Raw genomic sequence first — 12,710 nt, forward strand, 5'->3', positions numbered from 1 at the left:
CAGGAGAGTGGCCTGAAGACTGAATGAGCCTTATGTCCTTAGGGAGGCATGCACCTTTCATCTCCACTCCAGGTATTTGCACTGTACTGAAAATTTGGGTGAAGGCAGAATCTTGGGTTCCTTTCAGCTCTGAAATCCTGTGGTTTTAGGAGTATTTTTCTTCACTTCAAACTCTGGGCCTCTGGGTTCACACTAAAAATAATTCACGTTATATTTTCAAAACGAGTGATAGATAAGAGCGTGGACTTTGGGAACCAGATTATCCTGGGGCCACTAAGTTCTAGAACTGACACTAGCTCAGTGATGAAAGTTATTTAATCTCCATTAGTCTGAGTTGTCTTGTCTGCAGCAAGACAGTAGTTACAGTATTTAGATCATGGGATTGTTGTGAAGATTAAATTCAGGAGGGAAGAAGAAGTGCTTGGCACAAAAGGTGATTACAGCAACCCTGGAGTGGAAGTAGGGCTACTTGCTGTCATTCTCATGGGTGAGAGATTTTTAAGATAGGGTTAATTGGAAGCATAGGGGCAACATACCTAGAAAATTGTAAACTGAAAACTTGGATGAATGGCAAGTCCTATGCTCTTTACACATCATGTTGTTATCTCTTAAAAGATCCAAGCTTCCTGAATCTAGAGGAATTCAGATTATCCATTTCCTAATCACAGAATTCTTGATGCTTAGGTGAAATTTCTGCATCCTTGCACCTCTTAAGGTCCCAAGGATTTGTAGAATTTTCATCCAACATGAGGGAAGGGATGGAGAAGGGAAGAAGTAGAGTGAATTTTTTTACACTCTTTTTTGTGTATGTACTAGAGTTTCCCTATAATGGTTTTCAATAAACCATACTCCCCAAGGAATCAGGGAGCTGGGTCAAGAGGATTTCTCCTTTTGAGGCCTTAGTGGAGCTTTTGTTCTCTGCAGAGTTGGAAGGAAGCAGAAAATCAAGCAGTGTTCCAAATCCTGTTTGGAACCAGAAAGGGCCCAATAAATATGTAAAATAAAAGTACAGTATACAAAGCCCTCCAAATTGACTGACTGAATAAACTAACACTCACAGAAGTTCAGAATTCTGTATCTGTGCCAAAAAAAAAAAAAAAAAAGGCAGAAAAAAAAGAAAAGACCTATCCAAAGCCACCAAATTAACACTCAAGCTTGGAGGTGACCCCAGCCAGCCTTGCAACCAGAGCAACTTCCAAAAGGACAAGACTAAGCCTGGTGGCTAGAGTGCCGTGAAGAGGACAGACATCTCACAGGGAAGGTCACTCTGCACACACATGTCTGCTCTGTGTTTCTCTGGGGTTTTCATTAGCTCACTCAGGACACTCTCCCGTCTGCCTCCTCGGGGTCGCCAAAGGTGATGTACCTGGATAGGAAGTTCTCCAGTGACTGTTTCTTGTCTTCCTTGCAAACAATGCCCTCCTTCTTCTGCTTTTCCATGTCTTTGATTCGGGACTGGAAGGTATCAATCACATCGAACACAGACTTCATTGCTATAGGCACCTCATAATATTGCTGTTGAAGGAAAAATAAAAAGTATATAATGTATAAAGGTGTTTCTTCCCTATGTCCAGAGGATAGAGAGCTTGAGAGAATTCAGGGTGGCTCCAGGGAAATCAGAGCCTGGAGGGCTCTTTGATTTATAAATTCTCTCCTGCAGTAGTACCTCTGCTGATTTTTTGAGGTTTTGAATTCACAAAACAAAAGCCTTTACCTTCCATGAAGGTCTTAACTTCACTCTTTTTATTGGGAAGGGTCCATGCCTTCCTCACCACACATATTCTAGGCTCACTTCCCTACCTCTGGGACTAAGCTGGTTCCTCTTCACTATACAACTGGAGAGAAGGTCAGAAACACTGTACTAAACACAAGAAAACAAACGGAATAACATGTTAGAGTATCTGACCTGAGCGATAAGGGTAATTTTCCACCAGAAGGAGGCCTGCTCTGTGGTCATCAGAAATCTACATAAACTCTTTGTGATTCCCAGAGACTATTTTATTGAGCGAGCATTACTTAAAATTAGGTCATGTTTGCTCAGAAAAAAAGTTGGGATCTAACTTTTTTGGGGATAATGAAATTCAGTTTCCTGCATCAAAGCTGTCTGGACTTAGAACAGCAACCTGAGGTGGATTTGAGGGCTGGCTGATCAGCATAAGTGCCCTCAATGGGTATTTAGTAAATCATGGAATGTGAAAGCTGGCCGAGACCTTGGGGATCATCTAGTCCAACCTCTCACATTAGAGGTGGCACAACACAAATGCAGAATGAATTATTGAAGGGATCTCTCTCCAGATCCAGAAAAATACTGTAGGTTGAATCAGCTATTCTAATAGCCCAGGCAGCTTTTTTTTTAAAGGATTTTCATGTAAGCATGGGCTCTGGAGTCAACCTGCGTGGGTATGAAGTCCAACACTAACTGGGTGAACTTGGGCATGTTACTTAACTACTCTGGGTCTCTATTTGTCCTCTGTGAAACAATGATAATACTTGCTATTTATCTTAGAGGTTTGAGACAAGGATTGTAAACATCTGAGGTGAGTGCTTGACATAATGAAAGCACTCAATAAAGTTAGTTATTGTTAATATTATTATGACTACATGGCACAGTTTTTCTGGGTTCAGAATCTTTGTCCTTATCATAGGAAGAAAGTAGGTGTAAAACCCTACTGTCTTGCCCATGTTGGAGCAGGAGGTAAACTTCCAGGTCCTTTCAAAGTAGGCCTATGTTAAATCTGGGTTTTCTGAAAACAGAAGCTAAATACTCTTTACTTTTTATCACCAGGGCCTGGCTGGTGATAAACATTATAGCTATTCAACAATTGTCTGATGAATGCATGACTTTGATGTTACAGAAGAATTTAGTCTGAGTCAAGTAGCTGGGCCATAGGTGGTCATCCAATCCAATATTTTCCATAGACCTCATTTCTAGACACAAATTCTACAGGACAATGGGAACTATTTGGACCATTTCAAAACCTTCCCATTTATGAAATAACTTGTGCTTAGTCATACGTCTAATAGACTCACTGACAAAAAATTGAGTTGCTATCTTAAGGAATGTCACTGCATCATCCAAAACAGGAACCCGTACCTTGACTCTCATGTCCACATCGGTGAGCACCATGAAGAAGTCATTGTAGGTCATTCCATACTCCTTCCTCAGCTCGCTGATAAGATGCTGGTCTACCAAGTCCTCATCATCCACAACACGCATAGGTTTCTCATTATCTTAAGGTAAATGAAATGTGAATAAATATGGATGTGACAAAACAGAAATCAGTGGGAAACCAAAGGGGGGAGGCCCTGAGCCTTCATCCCAAGTTAATTAGAACAGTTTTCATTAGTTGCACACATTTGACTAACATTTTGTTTGAACAAGCGTTTCCAAAGTGAACAAATAAATATAGAAACAAGTGAATAAACTCATTTTGAAAATCAGTCTTCCAAAGATGATCAAACCGCCATCTCTGCCCACCCTGGTCATAGTGAATCAGAAGGAGCAACGTGAGAGTGAAGCTGCTGAGTCATCCCTGGAAGAAGATTGCCAACTCACTCTGGGGATGAGTCATCACCCTAACTCACCAGGGAAACAGACCCAGATTCTTTGGTTAAGTTTTATTTCATTTTAAATTTTATTTTAGTTTTAGTTACTTGTTTAAGTCTAAAATCAGTGTCTGTTCCTCCCACTTAGAGAATCACTTTGGGACTCAGTGAACTATGTCATTGCAATAGAGAAAATTAAAAAGCCTATGTTCAAATCTGGTCATTTGGCTCCAAAAAAAGTCAAGCTATTCATAATATAAATTTTGTAAGTGAATACAATTTTAAGTAAAATGTTACTGAATTTATGGAAGTTTTTAATGTTAGGTATTTTTTCAGATATCAAGCCCTGAAAACAAATTATTATAATTCAGAATGGTTCCTAAAGGTGCTACTGGGTTAATGGGAAGTATGAACATGGCAAATTACTATGTCTGGAAAGCATTTTGGAAAGGATAGGACAGCTTTATTTACTTCTTCTCTCCCATACAGGTCACAGTGTTTCCCTCAACCCTATTAAAATTTTTATCTGCAAAATAATCCCCTGTATTTTAAAAAAATGTGCAAAAGTTAAAGTTAGCAAATATGTGATAACAGATCTATTACAGAAGGGAATCTATCAGTTATTATCAATACTGCTACCCAATGAATAGTACTACAGTAGAAAAAAACACAATTTTGCAGATACAGAGGTTATACAGCTGAGTACCACAGACTATTACTCTTTTATTGATATAAAGGGGACAATTATTATTTAAGTATTACTTTGGTTTATTTGATTAGGATTGTTGAAAGTATATAAACAAAAAGCTTCATTTTCCTAAGCAGATCATAATGAGAGCTATCATTAATAAAATATAAATTAATTTAAAAGAATTGTTAGGTTCATGGTGTTGGTTTTTGTTTAGTATAGCTCACTGAATAAAAACAGCAACTTGCAGAATAAAATGCATAGTATGATGTTATTCTTAAAAGGAAATAAAGCAAAAGAAAACGTAATACATCCATATGGGAATATGCATAGTAAAAAGTCCAGAAGGACATACAGCTGATAAAAATGGTTGCCTCTGGGGAGTGGGAAGAGGTGAGGTAGAAAATTTCACTGTTTGCTCCATGTAAGTCTATATTATTTAAATTTTAACAAGGAGCATATTTTACTCTGTGATTAATAACAACAACAATAATAATAATAATGACGGAAATCATTAAAAAACTGATTTGTAAATGTCCTCAACAACTAATGTTCTGATTCTAAGACTTTACAAACCAGATTTTATCTTGAACCTAGGAACTGCTATTTTTAATCCATAACATACATTCATTTTTGCTTTTGTTCATTGAACAAAATATTTGCTGCCAGTGTCCTAAGCTGATTCTGTGCTGGATGCTGAATTCAGAGAGAAGTAACTTGGACAGAGTTCAAGTTCCTAAGTAGAATCAAAATTAGAACATTTACATCTACCTAACAGATAAAGTCACAAAAACCACTGAGTGGCTGAGATGAAAGGAAACTGGAGACTGTAGTGGATTTCAAAAATGGTCCCAATTCTCCACCCTTCCCTATACTTACACTTTGCCCAGTAGCTGTAGCTCCCTGTTATGGTGGATGGGTTGAACTGTCCTACCTCTTGATTCTGAGCTCATCTATATAACTTGCTTCGGTCAGGGTTAGCCAGTGTTCACATAAGTGACACAAATGGAGGCTAGAAATGGGCCTGCACATTTGGGATTCCTGCTGCTTCTGCCATTACCATGAGACTACGTCCATACTAGCCTTGTAGAGGATAAGTCAAGCCAAGTTACTCTGGTCTCACCCCAGCCAGGGCTATCCCAGATCAACTGACAGCCAGTTGACCCCTAACACGTGTGCAAGCCCAGCCAAGATCAGCAGAACCACCTAACCAATAGGCAGCTGACTGCAAACACATGGGCAAGCCTAGCCAAGCCAAGCCTAAATCAGCTGAACCTTTCAGGCTTGTGACTCAATGAATGTTTAATGTCGTATGACACTGAGGTGTGTGGGTCTTTATTACATAGCCTTATTGTGGCAATAGATAACTGCTACAGACATTATCTGGCCCAACCCAGTCACATTACTGAAGATGAAACCGAGGACTGCAGTGGACACTCTGCAGTGCTGGCCAGATCCTACCTTCAGGACTAAAGCTGCTGTGAATGTTAGCAGCTGAATCCCTCTCTGAAAACTGCCCTCCTTAGAAAAGTGCTGCCTTTCCCCAAATCACACCCTTACAAAGAGACAGCCCACATTCAGTGGTTGCTGCAGGCGGGGAGGGAGTAGATATAACAGCTGCCCCTTTGCCTCAAAGTGAACAATGCTGAAGGGCCAATTGCATTCAAATTCTCTCTCTGTCACTTTGTATCCCTCACTCCTCATAGGCATTATTCCTGAGAATACTCCACATTAACCTCTTGCATGCAAATCTCAGAGTCTGTTTCCCAGAGAACCAACCTATCACAGACACCATGAAGGGAGCAATGTGCTCAAGTTCACATTGCTAGTTAATAACAGACTGCAGGTCAGGACTCAGGTAACATGACCTCACTCCCATCCAGTCCTCTCTCTACTTTCACAAAATGCATCACACTCAAGGATAGAGATGACCCAAGACCAAGATTTAAACCAAATTTTATTCTACTAAGATATGGAGGGAAAAAAAAAAAACAAACCAACTTCATGGTCTGGATTCTCCCTTCAACTAGAATATTTTCTGAAATGATTTGATCAAACTAAAAAAGATAAATAAAACATTTTGCACTCCCAGCCTACAGAAAGATCTACATCCCTAAGCAATGTTTGTGCTGAGAAAATCTGCCAAAGAAAAACAATGAAAGGCCTGACGAACACTGGATCCCACTAGGATGGGGACAACTCTAGAGCAAGACAGAGTCTACCTCTGGCTGAATTCTGAGGAGGGTAAGCATGAGGCCAGTTCCCGTCTCCAGCTGCCTACTCCTGACACAGGTCTCTGTTACGCTCTGCATTCTGTCTAAATCAGGGCTGGGTGAACAAGAGGTTCTCTTCAGTCTGGAAAAGCAACATAAATTTGGCAGCTTCTTATTAAATTTATCCAAGTTCTGCCAAAGATCTCTAGTCCTCCTCAAGGGTGGCAGGGCTTAAAGCAAACATTCTTTAGAACACATCCTATAAATTGCCCATATGGTCCTGATCCGCCTAAAATGATGCACAGATCCAAGCCCATTTGGTAGGATTTGGTCATTCCACACAACCTGCCCCTGGACCTAAGATTTTTGAGGAGGGACAGGAGAGAGGATGAACTCTGCTGTGTGCTAATGAGGACTGGCCCTAGAAGACTATTCCAGAAGTCAGTGGTCTTCATGTAGTAGTAAGTTTCTTCATGTATTTGTTCTTCCATGTCTGACTATAGACAGCAATGACACTGCAGAAAAATTCAGCTCCAATTACAACTTATTAAACACCAACTGTGTGCCAGGCATTGTGTCTGAAGCCTCCCTCTGTGACTGCTGCGTCTCTGTGACATCCATCGTTTCTCCTCTTCCTCCTTCTCATCCCTAAGTTCAGGCCATTCCTCCAGTGTCCTGGGACCACTTCAACTCTCCCATTGCTTCAGAAGTTCCCAATTTCCTCTTGCAGTTTTTCAAAGTATGAGTCACTGTCTGCCTTCATCATGAACCTGGAGTGCATGTTAAAATTACAATCCTTGAATCCAGATCTATCTGGTTCATGCTCCCCGGGGGCACTATTCCTCTGCCTTAATCAATTGTCTCAATTGTCTAGAAAGACCAATTTGCCAATTTGTCTTGTCTATGAAGAATGTGTCCTGCCAGGTGCTTTTCTGTCCTACAGACTGACTACTAAACCTTAAAAGTTATTTAAAATTTATTTGAAAAATATATTTAGAAATCTTTAGTGACTTCACATGGTTTACCAAATAAAGTTTGAATTCTTTGTCCTGGTATTTGAAATCCTCTAAAATCGGGTGCCAATCTAAATTTCTAGCCCTCTCTTCCCTTCTATCCTACACCCAACCTTCTGCTCTAGACCAAACTTAGCTGCAAATCAGAATCACTTGAGCAACATTTTAAAAACAGATTCCTGGACCCCACCCCCAAACTGGGTCAGCATCTTGGAGTGGGGAGAGGACCAGGGAGTCTGAATTTTCATTCTGTTTTATAAAGAATGCCTATAAACTGAGATTAAAAAGACCAACAACACAATAGAAAAATAAGCAAAGGACACTAAAAACAAAGCATAAATGTTCTTGAAACATATGAAAATATCTTCGATCATACTCATAAAAAGAGAAATGCAACCTAACACTATATCACACTAAGATACCATTTTTCACACACCGCGTTCCCTAAAAACATTCACAAGTTTGATCGCACAGTCTATTGAAGAGATTTGGGGAGATAGACGTTCTTACACATTTCTGGTGGGACTGCAATATGATACAACTTGTATGGAGAGAAATTTGGTGATATCTACCAAAACTAGATACACTTTCTGTTTGGCCCAACAATCTTACTTCTCAGAATCTATTGTAAAGATATACCCACATACATAGAGTGACATGGGTACAGGTTAATTCTGAAATTGTTTGTAAAAACAATATACTGAAAGCAATCCGAATGTCCATCAAGGGGAATGGTTAAAGAAACTGTGGTAGAATCTCACAATGGCTTAATAATAAAGAATGAGGAAGATCTCTATATACTCATAAGAAAAGATCTCCAGGAAATATATTTAAATGAAAGAAGCAAAATGCAAAGTAGTCCATATAGTATACCATAGTTTGTATAAAAAAGAAGGGGAAAACAAAAAGAAACTACTGTGTAGCACAGGGAACTATATTCAATATCTTGTAATAACATATAATGGAAAAGGATCTGAAAAAGAATATATATATATATATATATATATATTCACTTTGTTGTATACCTGGAACTAACACAACTTTGTAAATCAACTATACTTCAATTAAAAAAAAAAAAGGGTGGGCTTCCCTCGTGGCGCAGTGGTTGAGAATCTGCCTGCCAGTGCAGGGAACACGGGTTCGGGCCCTGGTGTGGGAGGATCCCACATGCCGTGGAGCGGCTGGGCCCGTGAGCCACAATTGCTGAGCCTGCGTGTCTGGAGCCTGGGCTCCGCAACAAGAGAGGCCGCGACAGTGAGAGGCCCGTGCACCGCGATGAAGAGTGGCCCCCGCTTGCCACAACTAGAGAAAGCCCTCACACAGAAACGAAGACCCAACACAGCCATAAATAAAATAAATAAAATGAAACCTTAAAAAAAAAAAAAAAAAAAAGGGTCTTTCCTAGCCAAGGTAATAAAAGTTTCCTGTTAGAAAAAAAAAAAGAGAGAGAGAGAAGAGGAATATAGGTATTTATATTTATTTGTGTTTGCACAAACAAGCATTAAGTGGATAAACAAGGAATCATAAATATTCCTATGGGGGCAGAGAGTAATAAGGTAAAGTGTCAGGAACGGGTGTAAGACTTGTCTGTGTATGCCTTTTTATGTAGCTTTGACTTTGGAATCCAAAAAATGTATCATTTGTTTAAAAAAAAGAATAAAAACAAAAAGTACCTATGACAGAGTCATCATCTATCAAAAAAATCTACTCAGTTTCAAGGCCCCTCCTTTAAATCCACCCCCTTTTCAAAATTCTGTGATATATACAGTACTGTGATGGCTGCAATTGGAAGAGCTTATTCCTCCACCACATTCTTCAAGCACTTGTTTTATACACTTGACTTATCAGGTGTTTTTCACCCCTTGCTTGCAGGGGTTGATCTTGACACTGATACACTTGATGTTGAACGGGATGACTGGACAAGTTAGGGGGCAGCCTCTCCAGCCTCTAGGGCACGGAGTGATTGATAATCAAAGACTGAATAAACAGAGAGGGAGACCACAGGCAGTATCTGGAAATCTGATCACTCACCCAGCCTTGCCTCCCGGCACAGGGTGGCAGGGTCTAGAGAAGGCAGTTGCCGGGCATAGTCACCACTGAAGAAAGGAGGAATTGGGGCAAAGGGTCAATTTTTCAGGTGCTCCTGTGGGAAAGCAGCATTTCTGCATTGTTATGGATCCTGACGGTTGTGAGGCTGTCCATAAAGATCAATTCTCTTCAACAGGATCAAAGATAGAGTATTTTAGGCTGAAATGTATTCTATCAGTCTCACTTAGGAGAGTTGTGTTAGAGATTCACCTAGGAATTCTCGACTCACATGAATAAGGAATCAACACTGTCTCTACTTGTTGCCACATTACACTTCCATCAACTCTTCCACTTCCCTTTTCTTCTTCTTTCAAAAGAAACTATCAAAAAACTGCCTTTGCCCCATAAAAATGCCCTGTGTTCTAACTCTTAAAATTTGGTGATCAATACCAGTGTCAAAATATTTTTCATCTCTACATTTTGCTAAGCACATAAATATATATATATACATGCCTGCTGTGTTTTCCTCCCACTTCTCTTTTCATTCTGCAATAAAATGCCTTTAGCTAGCAACTCCTTCCCACCTGACAAACTTTGTCTATAATTCATTCTCTTAACATAGACACCAATATTCCTATCTTAGATTGATATTTTAAATATCTCTAACAATTAAGAATGCCTTTATGTGTTAGGTCATTCTATTTTTCGTCTTTTGTTTTGGGTTTGTTTTTTTTTAATTTTTATTTTCTTTTTGTATTAGGTCATTCTAAATCCTCACGTATAATATACTCTGGGCTGGCAAAACCAGTTGGGCTTATTCTGCATTGGAATTTGCTCGAGAACGAATAATGACTGAAACCTTAAAGTAAGTCTCCTGGTGTTTGTAGGTCCATCATCTATAACTCAAATACATTTAACAAGACAGGCCAGCTGATGAGTACAGCCCACACTGTAGTTGGATGTGGGCCTCTGCTTTTTTTTTTTTTTTTTTTAATTTATTTTATGTATTTATTTTTGTCTGCGTTGGGTCTTTGTTGCTGTGCGCGGGCTTTCTCTAGTTGCGGCGAGCGGGGGCTACTCTTCGTTGCGGTGCTCGGGCTTCTCATTGCAGTGGCTTCTCTTGCTGCCGAGCACGGGCTCTAGGCGCGCAGGCTTCAGTAGTTGCGGCGCATGGGCTCAGTAGTTGTGGCTCGCGGGTTCTAGAGCGCAGGCTCAGTAGCTGTGGCGCACGGGCTTAGTTGCTCCGCGGTATGTGGGATCTTCCCGGACCAGGGATTGAACCCGTGTCCCCTGCATTAGCAGGCGGATTCTTAACCACTTCGCCACCAGGGGAGTCCCAGGGCCTCTGCTTTTAAGGACCAGTAAAAGACTGGAAGAGTAGAGAGTGCTTGATTTATTTTGAGGAAAGCAAGGCCATCTGATAGATTTCCAGCTGAAAATCGGTCAAGGCTGGAGACCATGGCGCATGCCAACTCCTGTTTTCCCATGGCTGACTCCCAGTCTTGGCGGAAAGTACCACAGCCTTTCCCATAAGGATAACCTGGGACATGACACAAGGAGAGAAAGGCCTTCCAGGAATTAGATGAGGAACAAAATAAAAGGTCCCCAAATCATGTCCAAGCTGCCATTCAGTAAGTGGCAAACACCCAAATCACAATACCTGGTTTCCAATAAGGCAGAAAAGAAAATCTCAGTCCTCTACAGTTCATATTCAATCCAGATGTCTAAAAGACAGCAGGATTAATGTTAAAATTTTGCCAAGGCAGCACCAGATGCTTGTAACAGTTAGGACCATGTAGAGGTTGAGGTGGAAGATATAGTGATTTTTCCAAACTTCTCTGAAATAAGGAATGACAATTCTTTGTGTGAATTGGTGGGTAACATATTTGACACTGGGAACACCTGGTGGAGGAAGGCTTTCATCACCAGCCAGCATGTTTCTGTACTGGATTGAATACCTACTTCCTCTCTAGACGTCTGGATTATAACCAAGCTCACTGACTCATGCTACTATTTGAAAATCCAGGAAGCCAATGGTTGACTCCCAGTTAACCACTGAATATGTGGCTTTGTAGTATTAGTCTCTTGGGCTTCAGTTTTTTTTTTTTAATACATCATTTAAAATTTTTTTTCTTTTAATCTATATTTATTTATTTTGGCTGTGCCAGGCCTTAGTTGCGGCACGCGGGATCTTTGTTGAGGCATGTGGGAGCATTAGTTGTGGCATACAGAAACTTTAGTTGCGGCACGCGGGATCTTTGTTGAGGCATGTGGGAGCATTAGTTGTGGCATACAGAATCTTTAGTTGCGGCATGCATGCGAGATCTAGTTCCCTGACCAGGGTTCCAACCCGGGCCCCCTGCATTGGGAGCGAGGAGTCTTAGCCACAGGACCATTAGGGAAGTCCCTCTTGGGCTTCCGTTTTGTCACCAAGAGTAGTAATGCAGCCTGACCCTGAGAAGCAGTTGTGAGGGTTCCCTGTCAACCCTGTGTAATTAGCAGAAAGCAATTACAAGTATTTTTCAATTATACGTGCTCTAGTCCCTGTGACAGCTCATTGATCTCCAGATGCCTGCCAGATCAAACAGTGGTGATGACCACAATAGTAGTACTTATTATGTGACAGGTAATTACATATAATTTCTTATTAAATCCTCACCATCACCTGTGAAATGTATATAACTATGTTCTAAGCTGAGACTTAGGAAGTAACTTGCCCAAAGTCACACAACAAATACATTGTGACCGTGGATTTGAACCTCTTTATTTAACTCTAGAACTTCTTTTGTGTCTTTTGTTTGTATGATTATTGTTATTGTTGGTAAGGACACACACTCTCTCTCTCTCACTCTTTTTGTTCTCCCTCCCAGACATACATACAGCACAGAGATAAATGTCCACAAACCTATCACTGACCCACAATGATTTATGAGAGGACATTGGAAAGGATGCTATTTATTTTCCTTTAGAACTATCTCAGGGAAAAGTGAGCTAATAAAAATAGAGAATGCATAACTGAAACTTCAAACCCAAATAAATTTGGGAGACCTGCTGGCCAACACTGTACCTATACTAAACAATACTGTATTGTGCACTTAAAAATTAGTTAAGAGGATAGATCTCATGCTGAGTGTTTTTACCACAATAAAAAATATGATTTAGAAAGCTAGACTATATTAAAATCAAGTTGACATTATCACGACATAATTACGACTGATATGT

The 12,710-nt window shown here is 40.2% G+C and overlaps 1 protein-coding gene across 1 annotated transcript in view; it reads right to left on the minus strand.

Moving 5' to 3' along the window:
* CCDC80 (coiled-coil domain containing 80) overlaps positions 1-12,710 on the minus strand; it is a 40,904-nt gene that overhangs the window by 16,393 nt on the left and 11,801 nt on the right. Inside the window, exons 4-5 of the mRNA XM_061194171.1 lie at positions 3,095-3,231; positions 1,367-1,515 (exon numbers count right to left, since the gene is read on the minus strand). Of these exons, the coding sequence (XP_061050154.1) occupies positions 1,367-1,515; positions 3,095-3,231 (286 nt within the window). The remainder of the gene's footprint in view (positions 1-1,366; positions 1,516-3,094; positions 3,232-12,710) is intronic.

This window comes from Eubalaena glacialis, chromosome 6, assembly GCF_028564815.1.
Source record: "Eubalaena glacialis isolate mEubGla1 chromosome 6, mEubGla1.1.hap2.+ XY, whole genome shotgun sequence".
NCBI lineage: Eukaryota > Metazoa > Chordata > Mammalia > Artiodactyla > Balaenidae > Eubalaena > Eubalaena glacialis.